Source organism: Carlito syrichta, unplaced genomic scaffold (genome assembly GCF_000164805.1).
Source record: "Carlito syrichta isolate Samal-C Ts95f unplaced genomic scaffold, Tarsius_syrichta-2.0.1 Scaffold314363, whole genome shotgun sequence".
NCBI lineage: Eukaryota > Metazoa > Chordata > Mammalia > Primates > Tarsiidae > Carlito > Carlito syrichta.
In genome coordinates this window covers 532,517-555,207 of record NW_007258459.1, presented here as the reverse complement: position 1 = coordinate 555,207, position 22,691 = coordinate 532,517, and the positions used below count along the sequence as shown (strand labels likewise).

Here is a 22,691-nt window from a genome sequence, read left to right as displayed (position 1 = left end):
GTCTGATTGGCAAATGGGTCTTTGTCAAACTATTTTTAAGATCTTGTGGACAAAGATGATAAGTTCTAAATAGAAGGCATGGGGGTCAGTTCTTCGGCGTCAGTGGATGAGTAGGACATTTAAAGAGAGGAGTTGGTTGTTTGTTTTCTGGGCTGTGGTGCTGATTTTTCTTTCTTCCATCCCTGGTTTCTCATCTAAACGTCTTTTTCTGTTGTAGGACCGCCTGGACCAGCAGGTAAGAGCCCAAGGAATTTTCTAGTTCAATGGGAGGCTTTGGGTGACTGGGTCCCCAGGATCCCTCAGATGGGTCAGAGGCAGGGAGGGGAAGAATCGGGAGGCAGCCCTGGCTATGTCTCCCCTCCATCCCTGTCCCTCATGCTTAAAGACCTGCCATCATATATCCCCACCTGACACTCCAGATAGAGAAGCAAGGAAGAAGCAGGAGAGGATGTTTACAAGGCATTGATGCCTACCCTGTTGCATTGGCTAAAGAAAGTCACAGTGACTTCAGTGAAGATGTATTTTCTAATGGTCCTGTTTCCATGTTTTGATGCAGGCTCTCCAGGAGCTGATGGGTTACCAGGACACAATGGATCAGATGGACAGCCTGGCCCCCAGGGCCCAAAAGGCGAAAAAGGAGCAAATGGCAAAAGAGGAAAAATGGGTATTTTGGCAACCCTTCTAATTAATTTCTGTGTTTCTTGTCTCCATGATTGCATTTTGGATGGGCTTAAGGTGCGTGCAGAAGGGATAAGATGTTTCATCTCTGCACTGAAGGGCTAGTTTAAGTCTTACCTGGAAGCTATTGTGTTCTGTGATGCCAAGGACATTCTCTTTGGTCCAGCTCTGACAGATGTTTGTCAGAGGCCATCTCCTAGGATCTGATTCCCTTCCTTCTACTTGCCCTCATGTAGACAAAAGGTGGAAGGAGCAGGAGCAGGAGCCGTTAGCCCTGGGAGGGGACTCAATGGGCCTTGTGACAGTTGTAGGTGCTGACGCATTCATTCCCCCGAGATCCACCTCCTTCTTTGCTCTCTACTGCCTTTTCCTGCCCAGCAAATCCATGTCTGGTTGAAAATCAACAGACTGATGTAAGGCTGGTAAGGCTTTTCCTGGCTAGAGGAATGGCACAAACTGCTTGAGGGAAAGGCCACATCCAGGCCTTCCCAAGGCTGGCACTAGGTCAAGGAGTCTCCTCTTCAGGGGTCACAGGATGAGTACACTGCTGTGGCTGGCATCTCAGGGGTAATTCCTCTGCCTTGTGAACGGGTCCTTGCTGCCACCAGAGCAAAGTCCTGGAAGCACCAAGGTGTCAGCTGTGTCCAGGAAGCAGTGAGAAGCAGGCACTGGTGAGTGCAGGTCCTGGTGGGATGCTGGGGCACGAGAGGCAGATTATGAAGGGCTCTGAGCACCAATCCTGGGGAGCCATGGAGAAGGACAGGGCAGAGCCCCCTGAAGGAAGCTGGCACATGGCGTGGTGGAGGGTGCAGGGGGTGAAAGAGTACTCAGAGGCTTCTAAGAAGGTCTGGCTCCTAGCCACCAGTCAAGGCCACTGCTGAGAGGTAGTGAGAGGTTGCTTTTAGCTGGAGACTCCATCATGCCTTCTTCTTTTCTTTTTTTTTTGAGTTGGAGTCTCACTCTGTCGCCCAGACTGGAGTGCAGTGGCTGCTCCCGGCCACCGCAGCCTCGACCTGCTGGGCTCCGGCGATCCTTCCGCCTCAGCATTCCGAGTAGCTGGAACTACAGGCGCGCGCTACCACACCCGGCTGATTTTTTGATTTATTATAGAGATGAGGTCTCGCTGCCCAGGTGGGTCTCAAACCCGCAGGCTCAGGCAATCCACTCACCTCAGCCTCCCAAAGGAACGGGATTTCAGGCTGAGCCACCGAGCCCGGCTCGCCTTCTTATTTTCAACTTCTTGGCTCTGCTACCCAAACTTACCTGGACAAGCCCTAGGTTAGAAGAAATACTAAAAATTCTTCCAGATAGCAGTTACCCTTCTGCCACCTCTGCTCTTACTCCCATTAGCAATTTCAGTGAGGGCCAGTGGAGAGGAAGAAAATCGTCGAGCACCTCTGCCAGTTGGCAGTGCCCACCTGCTTATGTTCCCAGAGGGCAGCTTCGGTGAAAACAGGCACACACAGTCCATGCCAGCACAGTCCTCAGAAGGCCAGCAATTACCACTGGAATTACAGGGCAGCAACAGGATCATTCGTGTGGGATAATCATTATAATTATAAATGAGCATCAGCATAGAATGGTGATGACTGTCAGTGTGCAGACATTTGACTTATCCTGGGAAGACTCCAAAAATGTGACCTAGTCCTGAGGAGTCAGCAGTGAGTATGATGAAGACAGATTTTGGGGCAGGGGCAGCGTGGAGGGGACCATGCTAGAACTGGGCATGAGGCAAGCGGGAAAGGAGTGGTTCCAAAAAGGCTTCAGACAGATCCCTGGCCTGGAGGAGAGCTACTTAACATGTAGCCCTAGGGAGCACAGAAAAGAAAAAAGTTCCCTCATTTATAGAGCGCATGCTTGTGTGATAGGTGCCATCCTAGACACTGAAAATCCAGAAGTGGAAAGGCTGACAAAACCCCTGTCTTCATGAAGCTTGAAGTCTAGTTGGGAGAGACAGACAATGGATACGATAAATAAGTAGAATAGACGATCTGTTACATGGTGATAAGGGCTAAGGAGAAACTAGACCAGAGAGGGATAGGAAGCATATGTGGGGTTGGGGATGGTAATTTTGAACTAGGAGGCCGGGGAGACCTCCCTGAGAAGGGACTTTTGAGCCTACCTGGAGGAGTGAGACAGGGAGTTCCGGGTTATCTGGGAGAGAGCTCCGGGCAGAGTGCATAAGTTCAGGGCACCTGGACAGTGTGAGGAACACCAAGGAGTCCAGACAGACAGAGGCAGCCAGACAGAAAGAGAGAGAAGTTAACGTAGTCGAGTTGAGATCTGACAGGTAACCAGATCCAATCAGGTCAGATCCAATCCACTGGCCATTTTAAGAACCATGGTTTGTGCTCAGAGTGTGATGGGGAAGATTCAAAGCATAGCAGAATTCTGCCTGACATATCAATGAGAGATGGCCTGGCAGCTGTGCTGAGGGAGGAGGCCCAGCAGGGGACAGCAGCAGAGAGAGAGTGTTGAGTTCTGTTCATCAGTAGAGGGCCACCCCAACCCAAGGTTTCCGGGAGATCCTGTAAGAACTCTGGCAAAGAGGCAGACCCTCCTCTGCGGCAATCTCCCAGTGCGGAAGGTCTCCTAGGGATCGGCCACAATAGACCTAGAAGCCTCCACTAATATTGAGGATGGAGGTCTAGTCCCCCCAGCCCCAGGCCCCGGCAGGGAGTCCTTGTCCCAGCCGGCGGATGACAGAGACTAGCCCCCATTCTAGATATATAAACACAAAGGTTATTTGAAGAGCCTGACTCTGTGGGAAGAGGTTACTCAGACTCCAGAGCAAGAGACACACTGTCCCCATCACCCTGCAGAAAGCCCAAGGCTGTGTCTTACCGCTCCACCCACTCCTACCCAGCACTTGCAGGGACAGGGAGGAGAGGCCAGAAACCGCAGGGCCACAGAGGAATTTGAGCATCATGCTGAGAGCAATGAGATGTCCCAGAGAGCTTTCCAGTGGGAGAGAGTGACGTGGTCAGGTCTGCCTTTCTAAATACCACTGTGGCTGCTGTGTGGGGATCACATGAACCAGCACATGAGTGGGCAAGAGCAGAGGCAAGAGACCATCCAGGAGCTGCCTCTCCGTAGGAGCAGAAGGGATAGCGGGTGGGGCTGGAAAGACCACAGAGCTGAGTGGTATTTAGGGGTGAAATCAGCAGCGCCTGGTGGAGGAGACAGGAAGCTCCAAGGCTGACTCCAGGGTTTCTGTCCCGTGTGACTGGATGGATGGATGAGCTCTTCCTGCCTGAGATGGGGAGCCCTGCACCTGACTTAGGTTTAGGGAGACACTTGCGGGCTCAGCATGGGATGTGTGGAGTTAGAGATGCCTTGAGATGCTATGATTGGGGAGGAGCCTTGGTGATACAGGTCTGCAGTTTGAGGAGGCCTCACAGGTGGCAGTATACACTAGGGAGTCATGGAGGCACCTGGGCCTGTGGGCTTGAGTGTGGTCACTCAGGGAGAAAGCATGACAGGAGAAGAGGGGCTGGGGTCCAGCCCTGAGAGACCTCAACATCTAGGACCAAATAGAAGGGTTTGAGCTGGGGAATGGAGATTAAGCAGCCTAAGGAACAGCCAGAGAGGGTAGGGACATTCATCAACAAATATTTATTGAATAGATTTCAAGTACTAGTGAGGAAACAAAACAGATGCAGCCTCTGTTCTGAAGCTTTCCATCCTGGGTGGGGAGGCCAACATTAATAGTCAACAATCATATATATCTGCAATCTCAATGTGAGATACGTGTTTGAAGGAAAAGGACCAAGGTGCAATGAGATACGATGCTAGTGAAGGAGGGTAGGGAGGTTACATCTTAGCCCAGACGAGAAGGAGGAAAGTGCGGGAGAGAGCGGCCTGGGGGAGGATGGGGTGCCATGGCCATGTGAAGTTGGAGGCAGGGCTGGGCCCTTCTGGAAGCCTTTGGATAAGCAGCCAGCTCCTGGGAAGGTGCTGGAGGGCCTCTCGCAGGGATGCAACTTGCCAACCCAGGGCTGTGGAGAAGGAAGGGCCGTTATTCAAGCTGAGAGTTAAAGGATCACTCGCGGTCTGCCAGTGAGGGGTGTGGGAGGGGAGGTGTGGGCGTGCATTCCAGAAAGAGGGAACAACAAGTGTTGATTCCAGAAAAAAGAAAAAGGGACTGTGTTCCATAGGGATAGGGCCTCTGGGCAGGAGGCGCCCTCTAGTGACAATCTTTGGAGCAACGATACACAGCCCTTAACTGCCAGGTATCAACTCAGATGTTACCTCCTCTGTGAGCTCGTACCTGACCTCTGTGTCTAGCCTCCGCCCCGCCTACTCCATCACATCCCCTGCTCTCTTTCAAGATATTTACCCCTCCCTGAAATCATCCCGTGGTATCTATTACTCTCGTGCTGATGGTCTTGCTCTCCAGGTAGAACGTGGGTTTGTGTCTGTTCGTCTTGCTTAGTTCCTACCTCCAGTGCCTAGAGCAGACAGCAGAGGAGCTCAGTAAATTCATCACTGAAGCTGGGCTCAGTGGCTCAGGCTGTAATCCCACGCTTTGAGAGGCTGAGGTGAGTGGATTGCCTGAGCCCGCGGGTTCAAGACCCGCCTGGGCAACTTGGCAAGACCTCATCTCTACAATAAAAAAATCAGCCGGGCTTGGTAGCGCATGCCTGTAATTCTGGCTACTCGGAAGGCTGAGGCGGAAGGATCGCCGGAGCCCAGCAGGTCGAGGCTGCAGTGGCCGGAAGCAGCCACTACACTCCAGTCTGGGCGGCAGAGTGAGACTCCAACTCAAAAAAAAAAAATTCATCACTGAATGACTAGACACAACTTGTGTAATGTCAAAAGCTAGTAAGGCGGCAGGACTTGAATCCAGGTCTTTCTGATTCCTGGGCCTGGCTCTTAACCCAGTGGCACTCAACTTCATGCTTAAGGGACTTGGGCTGAGTTGTGAGAGCAGGGTTATTGCAGGTGCTGAAGAGTAGGAGCAAACAGGAAGGAAACCTGTGCCCTGAGAGCTGGTGCAGTCAATTGTCAGAGTATATAGGGCTTTTAACACCCTCCAGCCTGAGCCCCAAGGCTGTCTTACCAGGAGGGGCTGGGAAGGACTTGGAAGGGTCCCAGCCTTCCAGGAGACCTGTAGGATGTTGACAAGAACACACAGTTCACTCAGTGATAACCTGCCAGTCAGACAGGGTTGATTTTGTGCCTCTTGTTCCCTGCTTTCAAGGCAGAGGGGAACAGTGGAAGGAGTTCTAGGAAAACCTGCCTTGATGCCCAGCTGGCCCTGAGGCCTTGGGCAGGTCACTCCAAGACGAGGCCTTGGCCTTCTCGTTTGTAGACAGAGGAGGCTGGGTTTTAATAACTCCCAATGTGGCTTCCAGTGTTAAATGCTCCACTTTAGTGTTTGTCTATGAAGGTGGGACTGTATTTTATAGATTTTATTATTCATCACAGCTCTTAGCCAGGGCCTTTCTAAGGCTTAATAAATAATTTATGAATGAAGAATGAATGAATACATAAATGAGAAGAATAGAACATGGTGTCTGTCTAGAAGGGCTTTTCTCAATAATCCAGTAGAAAGAAAAGATATGTCTTCCACGCGGCATGTGCTTAATAACTAGTTATTCTGGTTGGAAGACTGATTTATGCTTCACAGCAGGCAATACTGCCAGAAGCAAAAGCTGAATTTTCCTGTGCAGATGACAGACAGATAAGACCCTGAGTAGTGAATGGACTGTGCAGTAGAACTAAATGTAGGAGACAAAGGAGAGGAGAGTGGTCAACATCTTGGAAATAAGTGGAGGGGTTTGGGGAGGGCTTTGCAGGGAGACAACAGAAAGGCTAGGGTCACAAATTATGAGAACACCTCTGGGTAATGGTGGGGACCCAACTAGATTGGGGCAGGGCTAGGGGCTAATGGTCTTCAAAGAATGGCCTGGGGTTTCAGCTCCACTTACGCAGGAAGCATCTGGGAGCCCCTGTGGGTTCTTGAGAGGAAGACAAACCTTTTGAAGCCAGACCTTCAGATCTCTAGCCTAACTGTTGTTTCCAGGTGACTGAGGGATCAAAGGATATTTCTGACCTCAGAAATGCTCAGAAGGATGATGGGATAGCATGGAGTCAGATGGTTTGATTTGGGTCCTGGTTCTTCTACTTACTAGCTGTGTATCCTTTGGCAAGTTACTTAATTACTCTGCCACAGATTCCTTCTTTATAAAATGGCGACAATAATAGTACCAACCTCAGAGTGTTATTAGAACGATGACATGAGTTATATAGATAAAGTGCTGAGAATAGGACTTAATACGTAGTAAGTGCTATATTAGTGTTAGCTGCTACTATTGTTGTTTTCAAAAATGGGAAAGAAGAAACTTCATTTTAGACAAAAAATAAATCTAAGTGGAAATGTTCTATATTCGTTTGGAAACACTGACTTAGATTTGGAGAGAAGAGGTAGAACTGAAAGAGACTTAAATGTTGTCAATTGTGCAACTAGCATCTTCTATGAGGTATGACATTCTGTTGCCTCAAAATCAAGCAATTTTTCTTTCCATCTGTCTAGCATTTTCTCACTTAAGGGCTAATGCTGCAGTGTCTTCTCTTTAAAAAAAAATCAAATTCTCATTAAAAACAGAAACAAAAGTCCTCCTCCTTACTCGTGTCTCAGGACTGGAATTATGTGACACTCTCGAACCCCCTTTCTTCTGCCTTAGTCAGAGACAGATGGCACTGCTGAAGATAAAACGTCCTCCCTCACCCCCTGCGGTGAAGATGATGAACTTGACCCCAGCCAGGATATCACACAACTCCTAACTCGAAAGCTGGTGAAGCTGTTTGTTTTGAGTGGGCGACACCTGAAAAGACAAATAGCAGAGAGACACTTTGAGCACATGAGTTAGATGGGCAGAATCTGGCCTTTCTTCTTGGACAGAATGTGCCGACTCGAAGCCAGCCAAGAGTAACGGAGCAAACAGTGCCAGGATCTGGGGTCACACAGCGTCACATAGTGTCACTCACTGTGCGTGGCTAGCAACCCTGATATTCCCTGAGCCAGGACAGGGTAGAAAATGCCACACATGGGTCCTCGATGGTGAATCACGATGAGGTAGAGTTTGTCTCTGACATACCGAGGCCAATGCACGGCCAAAGTGATTTTACCAACAAAGATGGGGGGCGCTTTGTCAGAGGGAATGGTCAGCAAGAGGGCAAAGGCAGACGGCACATAGACAAAATGTCCCACACCCTTTCTTAATAGAGGCTGAAAAACGACTGGAGTCAAAATCCATCTTGAAGCAAAGGCCTTTAAATAGCTTTAAATACCTGCCGTGTGTGGGAGGCATCACCACAGCTGCATGATAGTAGGAACGTTTTTTCTATTTCGCATATGCCCTTTTTGAGAAAGAAAATAAAAGTCATAAGAGGAAGGAATAAAAGACAGGAAGGGGAAATCAGATTATGATGCAGAAGACTCTTTGTGACTAGAATAAATGCCTGAAAAATAAAACACTGTAGAAACCAGCAGATCTCATTTCCCTACCCCTGCTAAATCTGGGTCATGTGAGAACTTTCAAAGGTATCGGTTACATTGATGCGTTGTGCTGGCTGGACTCTATGGCAACGTTCTGGTCTTTTGTCTCCTTCAGATAATGTGCTAAATTGCCTATTTAAGGCACTGACAAAAGACTGTCTTCTCATGCAGAGGGCACCACATAAGGGCTTTTCTCAAGTGAGCGAGCCACTTTCCAGCCAGATGTGCTGGTGGTTCAGGGCAGGGATGACCCCACGTGATGGGTTTTCTGGTGCAACTGTGATGTGCGTGTGCGCCATGACACATAGTTTGACCCCTGTATTACTGAGTGCGTGGCAGAGCAAGTGACAATGGAGGCGGTTCCCTTGCTCCTCTTCACCTCCTCCTCCACTGTTCTCTCCCAGCTCCTCTGTCAGGGCAGCTGCTGCCCAAGTTTCCCACTGGCAGAGGCAAGGAACCCCTGGGCTTTTAACTCCCAGCTGTGGCTGAATTTCAGGGCTTTCACTAAGATTTTCTTAATGGTGAGCTTCAGCCGAGTCAAAATTCAGCCAAATTCTAGCCATCTAGCAATGCTTCTTTGTTCACTACACTTTCTAGCAATGATCAACACTTTGGGGTTCTCTCATGCAGTACTGTCTTCCTTGAGGTGATCTGTAGATGGCCCATTGAATATGAAACAGCAGAAACCATTTTGAATTATCACTCTTCCGGGATAAATGAAAGGTGCTTAGTGCTCCATATTTATGCTTCCAGGAAGAATTGATCTGATGGCAGCACAGAGTGTTTGGCTATGAGCTGCAGTGTGCCATGGCTAGCCTTCCAACACTGAAATCTCTGCCACTTTGAGCAATACCTCAAGCTGTGTCTCCAGGGGGCTGTCATCAAAATGAGCAGATGTTCCCTGAGATGGGGCATCAAGTCAATTAATCTGTTCCAATCTGCATGCCTTTCTTTCTTTTTCCTCCCATTGGCTAGGACCTCCAGTACAATGTTAAATAAAAATCATGAGGGTAGATACTTTTGCTACTGTTTTTAGGGGAAAGGAATCTTTCACTGTGGAGGATGATGTTCACTGTAGAATTTTCGTAGATGCCCTTTTTCTGATTGGGAAGGTTCCCTACGCTTCCTGGTTTAATGAGAATTTTTATTAAGAATGGGTGCTCGCGGGTTCGAGACCCGCCTGGGCAGCGAGACCTCATCTCTACAATTAATCAAAAAATCAGCCGGGCGTGGTAGTGCATGCCTGTAATTCCAGCTACTTGGAAGGCTGAGGCAGTAGGATCCCCGGAGCCCAGTAGGCGAGGCTGCGGTGGCCAGGAGCGGCCACTGCACTCCAGTCTGGGTGACAGAGTGAGACGCCAACTCAAAAAAAAAAAAAAAAAAGAATGGGTGCTGAGCCGGGCTCGGTGGATCAGCCTGTAATCCCGCGCCTTTGGAAGGCTGAAGTGAGTGGATTGCCTGAGCCCGCGGGTTCAAGACCCGCCTGGGCAGCTAGACCTCATCTCTACAATAAATCAAAAAATCAGCCGGGCGTGGTAGCGCATGCCTGTAATTCCGGCTACTTGGAAGGCTGAGGCGGAAGGATCGCCAGAGCCCAGCAGGTCGAGGCTGCGGTGGCTGGGAGTGGCCACTGCACTCCAGTCTGGGCAACAGAGTGAGACTCCAACTCAAAAAAAAAAAAAAAAAAAAGAATGGGTGCTGAGTTTTATCAAGTGCTTCTTTTACATCCATTTAGATGAGCATATGATTTTTCTTGCTTAAATTGTTAATATGCTGAATTATATTAACTGAATGATTTGAGTTTGGGGCTCTGTTTTGACAGGTAGTTAAATTACTTGCAGATGAGTTCAATCCTTTCATAGCTTGTTTTTAGGCGCTGTGATGATGGGCCCACAGCAGCCTTTACCCTGGGGCTGATGTAGTCAAGACAAGACTCTTCCAAGAGATCTAGAAAATATCCAATGGTTTTATGAGCTCTTGTCATGTTAACCGGTAGGAGTGAGAACTTCTGGCTGTGTAAGCTCTGAGAGTTGCTAGTGAACTGTCTGTGAATTCCTTTCCTGCTCCTGTACTGTTCCCTCATGCAGGTCATCACTCAAAGACTTCGGAAGCCCTCTGCAGATCTGGAGGTCTCCTTCTGCACAGCTCTCTCCTTTCTGCTATTCTGTCTTGCAAATTCTAGCCATCTCTATCTCCCAAACTCTGATTTTTTAGCTCTTCAACTTAATAAGATCGACAGGCTCTGTTTGGGATCCCTGTGTTGCTTAGAACTACCTCCTGGGAGTGAGCCTGGACAATCTGAGGGTCCCTGCACTGCCCATGGTTCAAAGTTGACACTCACGGCTGCTTAGCCCATGACTGGTTTCTAGCTGTGTGGGGAAGATGACTCTCCAACCATTCCTGCAGTCATGGCTCCCTATGAACAGAAGCAGAAATTGCACCCACTCCCTTTGTTCACCATCCCTGTTAATGGTTATTCTAAAGCAACTTTACCTGTTTTGCTATTGTGATTAAAAGAATTTTGTTTTGGAATGTCACACAAAGGACCATTAGATGGAATCTGAGGCAGCATCACTTGTAACCACTCTAGGCCTTAGTTCCAACGTCTATAAAATGGGAGTAAGGATACCTGCCCAGCCTACCACAGCAATATATTGTGAGAAATTAAATAACGTAGATCACTCCCACTATGATAGCACCACACAAAGCCCTTGGAAGGTTGCAGTGTCAGACTTCCCATTAGGACCTCCTTACCTTCTTCCCACTGTTACTGGGATCATCACTCTTGCAGTTCACTCCTCTCTCCAACCTGTTGGCCCAGCCAAATTTCTCTAGGAATAATTCAGCAGAGCCACCCAGAAATACTATAATGACCCTATGGTATTACAAGATGGCATGCCAGAATTTCTTGCACAACAGGCTAATATGTCTTTCGTTTGTTTGTATTTTTGTTTGTGTGTGTGTGTGTTTTTTGTTTGTTTGTTTGTTTGTTTTTGTCAGGGCTACCTGGAGCTGCAGGAAGTCCAGGAGAAAAGGGAGAAAAGGGAGATCATGGAGAACTGGGCTTGCCAGGAAACGAGGGCCCACAAGGGCAGAAGGGAGAAAAGGGAGACAAAGGAGATGTGTCCAACGATGTGCTCCTGGCAGGTAAGAGGGATACTCTTTGGCTGTCTTTGAGGGCAATGGGCCCAGGGAGCTGCATGGTTTCCAACACAGGGGCTGCTCTGTCTTCTTTCCTTATTGGCCTTATGTGACCATCTGTTTTGACATGTTTTAGACTTCCGTGCTTCCCAAAAGGAGAAACCTGTGCATGTTACTCCATGTGGGCAAGACCAGACCTGGGATCTAAGCATAAGTCATTTAGGTCATTCAGGTCTCAAAACCATGGCTGGATTGAATGGGATGGAGGCTTCCATTTCCAAATAGCTATTGAAATCCAGCACAGTCCAGAACAAGACAAGTGAGTAAGCAACTTAAGATTGCTCAGAAGACAACAGAGAAAAGACACAAGCATTGCCTTCACAGTCAAAGTAGAGCCATGTTCAGCACCTGATCCTAAGCCTTTTCACTTAGAAATACAGTGGCTAATTTTCCAGCCCAGGGTAAAAGCAGATAGTTGGTGTTTGTGGGGGAAGAGGGTAAGGGGCAGCCGGCCACGCAAAGACAATTACACGGTAGAATGAGTTAGTGACAGCTGACACTCATGGAGGAGGAAGAGGCAGAAGAATTTTAAAAGCACAATACATTGGAGACCGTCTGTATCATGAAACATAACTATTCTATTAATGTACTCAGTAAACACGTGTTGAGTCCCAGAGAACACTGTTTATGAACCAGGGACTTTACTAGTAGCTAAAAGTGAGTAAGACACCATATCTGTTTTCAAGAAGCGAGGATGATCACAGATGTTCAGAATAATGACCCTGAATCAGCCGGCCATCCAACCATCCACCCACCCATTCAAACTTGACTGAGTGCCTACTATGTATCAGGGAAAGAGCAAGTTATGTTTAGTATATTTTGTTTCATAAACAGGGGATATTCTACACAAATATGCAATTTAAGAAGTATTTTGACAGGGTAATATACGTAAATATATTTGAAAAAATATGAGATCATGTTACACTTCAGTTATATAGGAAATCTACATGTCCAGATTGTCACATTCCCTTGTGCCACTGAAGTGAGTGGTGATGACAGGCCCTTCAGAAAAGCCCCCTCCTTTATGCACCCAACTGAAAAGACCAGGCCAGAGTGGAGCGTGTCCTCCAGTGGAGAGTGGAGTAGGTGTAGGAGATGGGGCCACATCTGCTCTACCTACAGATCTCTGCCCCTTCCTGGGTAGATGTAGGCCTGGCTCCAGCTCCTGTGGCCTCACTAGAGCCCTCTAGAGAGACTGAAGAGGCTTATCTGGTCTGACTGTGAAGAGGCAGCTAAAGAGGCCTCTGCTTACCAGTCTCAGCCCAGGACAGGAGAGGGAACTAAAGGGATGACCAGCCCAGTGAGTGGCACTTTTATGAAAGCTCCTGAACTGGCGGCCCTGCTACGGGCTGCATCTCACAGGGGCGGCCTGAAGCTAGAGGGGTGGCTACCTGCGGGGGGGGGGTTGACCCTGCAGCCATCACGTTATTCATAGCAATGACCTCACTGGTTCTCACAGGGCAGGGCCGGGACTATGAGACTCAATCTGGAGATGAAAAAACAGGCTCAGAAGGGTTAACTTCCCTGCCCAAGCTCACAAAGCTGAGCAGGGCAGAACTTAAAGCAGTCCCTGATTTCTTCCACCATACAGCACAGTGCTTCTCAGACCTGGCTGCACGCTCTGAGGCTTCAGAAGACACAGTGACCAACCTCCCACCAACTTTCCAATGCACCTGGTTTGGGGTGAGGCCCAGGAGCTCAAATGTTGATAAAGCTGATTAGGTGATTCTCATAAGCAGCCAAGGTTGAGATCCACTGACACTGGTTCCATGAAAACAGGACGAGGTTTTGGAATGAGACACACCAAAGTCCTGTTCCAGAGCTCTTCAGATCATAACCGCAGAAAAATCACTTCCTTTCCTAAGACTCTGTTGTCCGAGGGGATAACTATTGCACATCTCAGAATAGTTGGGAGAAATGACGGGGACATTTGCAAAACTCTTAGCACAGTTTCTGGCACCTGGTTTGTACTCAGCACCCACTAGGGGTTGTTTCTTGCTCAAGTAAGTGACCTCTAGGAAGGGGTGGCTCAGCCAGACTCCCTGGAGTTGTTCAGTATTCCTTTTCCTCATGTGAAACCCGATTTCTGATGATCAATCAATCAATCTCTCTGCCTCTCTCCCTCCTCCCTCCCTCTTCCTCTCCCCTTCCCTGTCTCTTCTCTCATTCCCTCTCCCTCTCCCTTTCTCTCTCTCCAGGTATCAAAGGTGACCAAGGCCCACCCGGCCCACCTGGACCCCCAGGCCCTCCAGGTCCTCCAGGGCCCCCTGGAAGTAGAAGAGCCAAAGGCCCTCGGCAGCCAAACATGTTCAACGGCCAGTGCCCAGGTCACTAATCCTTGCTGCCCCCAAGAAACCTGCCTCCTCCACTAATGATTCCAAATTCTTGGTCTACACACCAGACTTTGTGATAAGATTTTTTTAAGCAGAGGGAGGAAATCCCCCCCCCCCCACTTGCAACATGCTCATGAAAGGTCTGAACGGTCTGCCCTGGGATGAGGACCGGGGGCAGGTTTAGAATTGGGCTCCCGGCTGGGCTTGGTGGCTCAGCCTGTAATCCCAGCACTTTGGGAGGCCGAGGTGAGTGGATTGCCTGAGCCGGCGGGTTCGAGACCTGCCTGGGCAACTTGACAAGACCTCATCTCTACAATAAATAAAAAAATCAGCCGGGCATGGTAGCGCGTGCCTGTAGTTCCAGCTACTTGGAAGGCTGAGGCGGAAGGATGCTGGAGCCCAGCAGGTTGAGGCTGCGGTGGCCGGGAGCGGCCGCTGCACTCCAGTCTGGGTGACAACGTGAGACTCCAACTCAAAAAAAAAAAAAAAGAATTGGGCTCCCCCCCATCCCTCTTCATTCATATATCTACAGACTGCTCTTCCTCCTCACCATATCTACCATCCCTCTCCCCTGAAACTGTCTTGAGGGCTATGCTGCTAACTTTTCACAGTGACACACTCTTGGGAGAGTGAGGGCCTAGACTGATGCTTAGGAGATGCTGGGAGGTTCAAACTGGTTGGCTCCCCACAAATAGTAATCACAGTGCTACTATTGCCACCACTAATTTTTGAGTGCTGAGGCACAGTGCTACATGTTTAGCTCATTTAATTGTCACAACAATCCCATGATATTAGAATCATTATTGTCTCCAACTTACAGATACCAAACTGACACCCCAAGAAGCTAAGGAACTTGCCCAAGGTCACTCAATGAGGAAGTGGCAGAACTAGGATTCAAACCCAGGTCTGCCTGACTGCAAAACCTCAGCTCTGAGAAACATCCTTTCAGAAATGGAAATTTGCACTTTGAGACCTGACCCAAGTCAACCAAGGGCAAGGAATACCGGATCTCTGGCAGGCCAAGAGAACTGGTTTTGCAGTCTGTTTGGGGCAAGGAGGCCATGGGATTGAAAGCTAATTAGAAATCAGGAATCATATTAATAGAAAATACTTCTAGGACAATGCTAAAACTTATTCCCAAAAGGGCTGATTTAAGACCTATCATCTGGCTTAACTCCCAAGGAGGAACAATTTGCTGACATTGCCTCAGTGGCAAACATAGAGGAGGGTCTAACTGGAGTTTCCCAGCCTTGCTGTGGTTGTTGCTGCTACTTTCCTAACCAGTCTTGAGTTCTGTGTGATGCACTGTTCTTTTTGGAAGACATTTGGGGGCATGAACTCAGCTGTCAGAGTGGGCGAATTTGTTCCTTCAAAGATGTTCCCATTCCTCTTCCCCGCTCAATGGAGCCTGATTAGCATTCTGCCCAGCAGTTAATGCCATGTTAAATCTCTCAGAGCTGCTCCTTCCTTCGCTGGCGTTCAGCCCCACCCCATCCATTAGCATCAGCACTTTGTTCAGCTTCCCTTGGAGAATGAGCTGAGTGGGACCTTCCCCTGAGAGAAGGGGGCTCTGACCTGAGCTTCTGCAGAATTCTAATTTGCTAAAGGCTCTGTCAGCCAATGGCAGTCTGTGTCTGGAGAAGTAGTTCCCGCAGCTCAGCCTATCTGCTGAGAGCTGGGTTGGCAGGGGTTGGGGCCAGAGTTGTGAAAACTGCTTTAAATGAGAGGCATTATCTTCCATCCTGCCTTCTAGAAATAAGTCCCTGATTGCCAGGCATTTGTATTTGAACTTGGCCCTCTCTCTCACTCCAGTTCCATTCCTTTAACACCCTTTAATTTCCCAAGCAGAAACTCCAGATGAAGCCCAGAGGCAACAGGATTGCCTGTGGGGGAGCTTAACAGATCCCCGAGACTGTGGTCATCAGGTGACAGGAGGACTTCAGAGAAACACTGGCTTACCCAACTAGAAAGATGCAGAGATCATGTAGGATCTGGCCTCATTCTTTTGCTGATAAAGAAACCCCTTCAAATTATTCTGTGAGCTTCCCTAGTGACAGTAGAGAGGCTGCCCTTTCTGTTGAGCAGCCATAAAGTGACTTGAATCCCTCCAAATTCATCCAGGTGAGTGGGCCTGGCTTTCCCTATAAAGCCCAATTTGCCCCGATCTACCTCAGACCACGGCCTATGCTCTTCACACTGGCCGTGCTGTTCCCCTCCCCTTGCCACCTCAAAGCTCTTCTTCCTCAAAGGTTTACATTAAACCCATTCATTAAGGGGAACACTGATAAGACAAGGAGGATGAGCTGCAGCTCAGGAGCAGCCTTGAATCAACCATGAATCAGGCACTGCCAAGGACCTGTGTCCCTCTGGGCCTTCAGGCAGAGATGGCATGGAAATGGCCCTCAGGGGATTCTAACATCTCTGGGCCAGGTTGCCTCTAGCTTTCTTTTTCCTCTGAGGCTCTGACATTCCTCCCCTGATGCCTCCCCAGGATGGCACTGGGTACAGTGGATCACCCCATCTCTAAGGCTGCTTCTTCCAGTGTCCTCAATAACTCCTCTAAAAATGAAAATCCCTCCAGAACAATGCAATCAAGATAGTGAGACCACCTGCCATGGTGTGGGGGAGGGGGAGCCAGGAAGGTGTCAATAAGCCTCTCTTCCTCCCGGATTGACTATGGTTTGAACTGGCTGGCTCGGGCAGCTTTTCTCTTTACTGACATCATCTTGGGATTGTATTATCTTAGCATCTATGGTCGTGGAACACTTGTTGGGAACTGACCAAGCAAGAGGGAAGCATATGGCTTGGGGTTGCTTAAGAGCAAGCAACCAAGGAACACAGTGGGCCTACTGCACGGCATGCTTATGGGCCTAGAATCTGGGAGAGATGGGGGAAAGCAGCAATTATAAAGTTATACAAACCTCACCATACCAACTGTATTTGCCCTGATTATGGTTGCTGTTGCCATTTTAGGTGAGTCATGTGCCATACCAAACGATGACACCTTGATTGGAAAAGCTGATGATAAAGTCAGTGAACACCATTCCCCACAAGCAGGTACAGAAACAAAGCATCCTGTCCTGAAATTTGGAAATTGGGTGGCTTCAAGTCATAACTGGACCGTGAGTGACTTTCCTTTCTCTTCTTTTGTCAGAATCCATGATCACAGGCATTGGCAACCCAGTGCAAGTACTAAAAGTTACAGAAACATTTGGGACTTGGATAAGAGAGTCTGCTAACAAGAGTGATGACCGTATTTGGGTGACTGAGCATTTTTCAGGTACTATCACTGGGCCGATGGTTCATATCTGTATGGAAATATTCCATTGTCTACCTTCAGGCTTATTCTATTTTTTGTGTCTGAAATCCCTGCTAATTGCTGTTATTAATTGCTCTTTATTTTAGAAAGTACAAACAAATGGAGAGAATACCTTCCTCCTTTGAACATGCTGGTGGCAAGCCTTGCAGTTCAGGTCACAGGGACCCCAAATGTGGCCTATCCAATTTTGGGCAAAGTAACCAGAAGAAAACAAATAGCATTACAATTGCAGACCTTACAAACCCCAAATCATAATGGGAAGAAACATCAGAGACACATCCTTGTGCACGATCTGTCTTTCTCTAAGTTTGCCACTCTCCCAGGAGAGTGTTTTGGCCATTTTCCCAGGTGTCTGTGCGATGGAGAGCCCAGGGAGAAGGTGACATGCCACTTTGCTGCTATGTTGCATCTGAGCAGCAGACTGAAACCCCAGTCGACTGCCCCACAGGGATGTGGTCAGGAATTGCCAGTGGTGGTGACAGTGGCCTTATCCCAGAAGGGGTCTGGCGTACTGACTGGTTAGAGAAATAGCTGAGAAGAAATTGGTTCTTTATTTCATCAAAGTGAACTGTTCAGCTGGCAGTAACTGCCCAGGGTGCCAGCTAAGAAAGATTTTGTGACTCAAAAGGGAAGAGTAGGACCAGACTCCGTGGCTCAGCCTGGTAATCCCAGTGCTTTGGGAGGCTGAGGCGAGTGAATTGCCTGAACCCACGGGTTCGAGACGAGCCCGGGCAACTTGGCGAGACCTCATCTCTACAATACATCAAAAAATTAGCTAGGTGTGGTAGTGCGTGCCTATAGTTCCAGCTACTTGGAAGGCTGAGGCGGAAGGATCACCGGAGCCCAGCAGGTCGAGGCTGCAATGGCCGGGAGCATGCCACTGCAATCCAGTCTGGGTGACAGAGTGAGACTCCAACTCAAAAAAAAAAAAAGGAAGAGAAATATTGGGCATTAGCAGTGGCTGCTGTGGAGCGCAGGGCAAGGTGGGAAGAGGCCAAAGGTGACTGCCTGAGTGCTAACTATCTGCTCTTCCTAGCACAGACCTGTGCTGCTCTGATAGAGGATTTTATAAATACCACAGAGTGGGGCGGGGAGAGGGTGACACGTAGTTCTCTCAGGAGGAGCAAAGCCAATTCTGTGGCTACTATGTTTGAAAGACATTTTGGAAATCCATAAGGAGAACCAGACTTAAGCTTAGGAGTTTCAGGTTGTTGAAGCTGGACAAGTGGCCTTAGGGAACGTCTCACTCTCGGCCTCCCTCCTTTTGAGCCCCTGGTGACCTCACTCCCAGGCTGTGATTGCTGAATGGCAGGTAACATCCTCTCCCTGGCTTCCCTCCTGCAGGCATCATGGTGAAGGAATTCAAGGACCAGCCCTCACTTCTGAATGGCAGCTACACGTCCATCCAGCTCCCTTACTATTTTCATGGTTGTGGGCATGCTGTTTACAACAACTCTCTCTACTACCACAAAGGGGGCTCCAACACCATTGTGAGGTGAGTCACCCTGGACCATGCTCCCTTCCTGTGGCCCGCATCTCAGCACCTTCTCAGGCATCTCAGCACCTGCTGTGCGGGGCTACTTAGAGGTAGGGACTGTGTTTTCATGATCTTTATGTCCCTGTGGCTGGCACACAGCCAGAGGTCAGGCACGGCCAAGTGAAGCACAGGGTATGTGAGTGTGCCCCATGTCCCAAGCCCTGCCTGGGGTCTGCACTTATTGCTGGCCTGGACACCCTGAGGAAGGCCAGAACCAGGAACAAGCAGACAGAGGTGAGGGGTGCAGCTTTCTCATCCTCTGAGAAAGGAAGCATCCAGAACCCAGAGTTACCTCTGGGGGAACATGTTGTTCCCTGATAACAGTTTTGTTTTGAAAAGCTGAATGTGAGGGATTTTATGTCACCACTGAAGTCTAGGAACTGCACCCCAGAGCCAGGCTTCTCTGCCTTCAGGTTGATTTGTCATCTTGATGGAGCCCTCCGGGGCCTCACTCTGGGAGGGCTCACTGGGGTAGACGCTACTCAGGGCAGTAGCTGAGCCTTACTGCCACAAGAATTGCTGAAGGTTTCTTTCCTTCCTTCCTTCCCTCCTTCCTTCTCTCTCTCTTTCTCTTTCTTTCTCTCTCTTTTTTTTTTTGAATTGCTGAAGTTTTGACTATGGCTCAAGACGAAATCAAGATCTGAACTTTGGAGGCAGAAGCAGGTTGTCTTGGGCAAATCAAGAAAGCAGTAATTTTGCCCTTTCAAGCCAGGACACCTAGCTTCTGATTCCAACTCTTCTGCCATCTCGCTCTATGGCCTTGGACAAGAGACACCACCTCCTGTGGTCTCTGTGTCCTCAACTAAAAATTAAAAGATGGACTAGATCCTCCGAGTCCCTCCAGCTTTACCCCTAAATGAAATAATAATCCTGGTATTATGAATAGTGCTCCTAGTCATTCAAAACAAGAAACAATGACCTTGAGGGAGGCTGGGTCCCTTCTCTCTTTCTTCCTCATCCTCCTCCTACCCTTAGTGAGGGCCAGCTTTAACAAGCTCTTTGGCATATGAGTGCTCAAGTTAGGATAGGGATGGGCTGCGTAGTGTCATGTGCAATTTGATCAGTCACATTAGACACAGGCTATGTCCGGAAGCACCCCTCCTTTTGTCTCTCCCTCCCCTCTACAGACTCCCCTCATCTCCACATCACTCCCTGGCCAGCCTATTTGGGCAGAGTCTCATGCTAGTAGAAAAGGACACCTATACATAATCCACCACCTGCCCAGATGTCCAAGACACATTCCTTCTCGTGATGCTTCTCAATTAGTTACATGGCTCCCTGCTGCCATATTATACACACGGAGGTCAGGTAGGAGGGGAGTCCAGGGTGAATAAGCCCTAGAATGAGGACTGGCCTTTTTAAGAGAGTCTTCTAGCTGGGCTCGGTGGCTCAACCTGTAATCCCGCGCCTTTGGGAGGCTGAGGTGAGTGAATTGCCTGGGCCCGCGGGCTCGAGACCCGCCTGGGCAGCGAGACCTCATCTCTACAATAAATCAAAAAATCAGCCGGGCGTGGTAGTGCGTGCCTGTAATTCCGGCTACTCGGAAGGCTGAGGCGGAAGGCTCGCCGGAGCCCAGCAGGCGAGGCTGCGGTGGCCGGGAGTGGCCACTGCACTCCAGTCTGGACGACTGAGTGAGACTCCAACTCAAAATAAAATAAAATAAATAAATAAAAGAGAGAGTCTTCTAAAGGAAGACAAGTTTGTGATGCGCTATTTGAGAGACCTGTACTGAGGTCTCCTGCTCTATGCCAGGCACCAGGCTGGGAGCTGAGGGAGAGGAAGACCTGAATTAGACCCTGTTCTTGCTGGGAGAGATGAGCCTTACCAAAGGACGCCACTGCTAGGTACCGGGACCAGAAGACACCAAGTGGCAGCAGTACTAAACTCCAGGCATTTAGAGGAGGGAGAATTACAGTGAGTTGAGATGGCCAGGGACCTTCCCAAGTCCTCACTGTTCTCTAGTTTCTTTCAAACTTACTTCAAGGTTTCTTAATAGACTTCAAGTCTGCCATGCTCAAATGCATATCCACAGATTCATACATTTTATGTTCTGCTGCTGCTCAATGGCACCCTCTGGTGCTGGTTTTTGTTTTTTTTTTTTTTTTTCCTTGTCTTTTAGCCTAGTGTCCCTGAATTTTTATTCTTGGAGTTAGATATCTTTTGAATCATGATTCACATTTTTTATGTGACCTAGATTTGGAATCTTCCAAATAAGACAGCCTCCAGGAGCTAAGGGATTCCATTTTAGGGAGAGGAAGACCTGAGTTAGACCCTGTTCTTGCTGAGAGAGATGGGCCTTACCAATGGATGCCGCTGCTTACCATGGGATTCCATTTTAGTTTCGTTGATCTGGCCACTTCTTAGACAAGAAAATGGTCTTTACAATCCCAATATTGCTACATCCTTCCTCAGCTGGTGACTTTCTTCTGAATTTAGAAGTCTGAGAAAATTTTTTTCTTAAAATCCCAGCATGGGGTTAAGGAATAATACCCAAACTTGAAGTTAGAAATCCTAAGCTCAAACTCTGGCTCTGCTACTGCTTGTATTCATGGGCTAGTCTCTTCTCCTTTTTCATGTGTGAAATGAAAGGATTGGACTAGATCATCTTTTACAGTTTCTTGCACTCTAAGAATCTTTGAGAGGGCATTTCAGGATGTCAACAATCGTCTGAGGACTGGTGAGGTAAAGTTATTTTCTCTGGGTCACATGGCTAATAAGTGGTAACTTAGATATGAGTTCACTCTGACCCCAGGGAGTGCTTTCTTTAACACACACTTGTTTCTTCTTCCAGCACAAGTTAGTTGTCCTTGACATCTCACTGCTAATAGCATTGCTGAAGGAGGCAGAACAGGCATTACCTGGGAGTTTGCTAGAAATGCAGAAACTCAGACCTTATCCCCAACCTACACAGAGTAATAGAGGAGTCTAACAAACCACTTTCATCTACAGAAACAGTAACTCATGTCCACTTTTTTTTTCACATTTCAGATTTGATTTTGGCAAAGAAACATCCCAAATACTGAAGCTTGAAAATGCCTTGTACTTTGATCGAAAATACCTTTTTGCAAATTCCAAGACTTACTTCAATCTAGCCGTAGATGAAAAAGGCCTTTGGATTATCTATGCTTCAAGTATGGATGGTTCGAGCATTCTCGTAGCACAGCTGGATGAGAGGACATTCTCAGTGGTGCAACACATCAATACCACGTACCCCAAATCCAAGGCTGGCAATGCCTTCATCACCCGAGGAATCCTCTATGTCACAGACACCAAAGATATGAGGATCACATTTGCCTTTGATTTGATAGGAGGGAAACAAATCAATGCAAACTTCGATTTAAGAACTTCCCAGTCTGTTCTTGCCATGTTATCATACAACATGAGAGATAGGCATTTGTATTCGTGGGAAGATGGCCATTTGATGCTTTATCCTGTGCTGTTTTTGTCAGCTACCTTAAACAAGTGATGAGCTGCATTCTGTGTCCCTCAACAAATTTCAGATGATTTTTGGGGCCATTTCTACCAAAGGAAAACATGTCTTTAAGGGTAGCCAGGTACTTAGAACATAATGTGATGACTTGAGTATATATATGGTCAAGAAGCTCCCTTTAAAATCAGATTGCTTGGCCAGGCTTGGTGGCTCAGTCTATAATCCCAGCACGTTGGGAGGCTGAGGTGAGTGGATTGCCTGAGCCTGCGGGTTCAAGACCAGCCCGGGCAACTTGATGAGCTCTCGTCTCTACAATAAATCAAAAATTAGCCAGGTGCAGTAGTGTGCGCCTATATTTCCAGCTACTTGGAAGGCTGAGGTGGAAGGATCGCTGGAGCCCAGTGGGTCAACACTGGGGTGGTCATGAGTGTGCCGCTGTACTCCAGCCTGGGCAGTAGAGTGAGACTCCAACTCAAAAATAAAAATAATAATAATAAATAATCAACAAAATCAGATTGCTTAGCGAACCAGTAATGTACTAGAAGTTGAAATGGAAGTTGAGATTTGGTGATTCCTTTACAAATTAGTTGGGCAAATTACTTTTTCATCCTTGAATCTTGACTTCCCCACTGGTAATATGAAACAGCTGGCTGAGACGACTGGTAAAATTTCCTTACCTGTAGGATATT

General features: G+C 48.2%; 1 protein-coding gene across 1 annotated transcript in view; it reads left to right on the top strand.

Moving 5' to 3' along the window:
- The window catches only part of GLDN (gliomedin), a 29,382-nt gene extending 7,201 nt beyond the window's left edge, over positions 1-22,181 (top strand). The window contains exons 2-9 of the mRNA XM_008071527.1: positions 218-235; positions 557-664; positions 11,183-11,329; positions 13,582-13,710; positions 16,690-16,773; positions 16,871-16,996; positions 18,380-18,530; positions 21,561-22,181. Coding sequence (XP_008069718.1) covers positions 218-235; positions 557-664; positions 11,183-11,329; positions 13,582-13,710; positions 16,690-16,773; positions 16,871-16,996; positions 18,380-18,530; positions 21,561-22,038 — 1,241 coding nt within the window. The 3' untranslated portion in view covers positions 22,039-22,181. The remainder of the gene's footprint in view (positions 1-217; positions 236-556; positions 665-11,182; positions 11,330-13,581; positions 13,711-16,689; positions 16,774-16,870; positions 16,997-18,379; positions 18,531-21,560) is intronic.
- Positions 22,182-22,691: the final 510 nt, after the last annotated feature.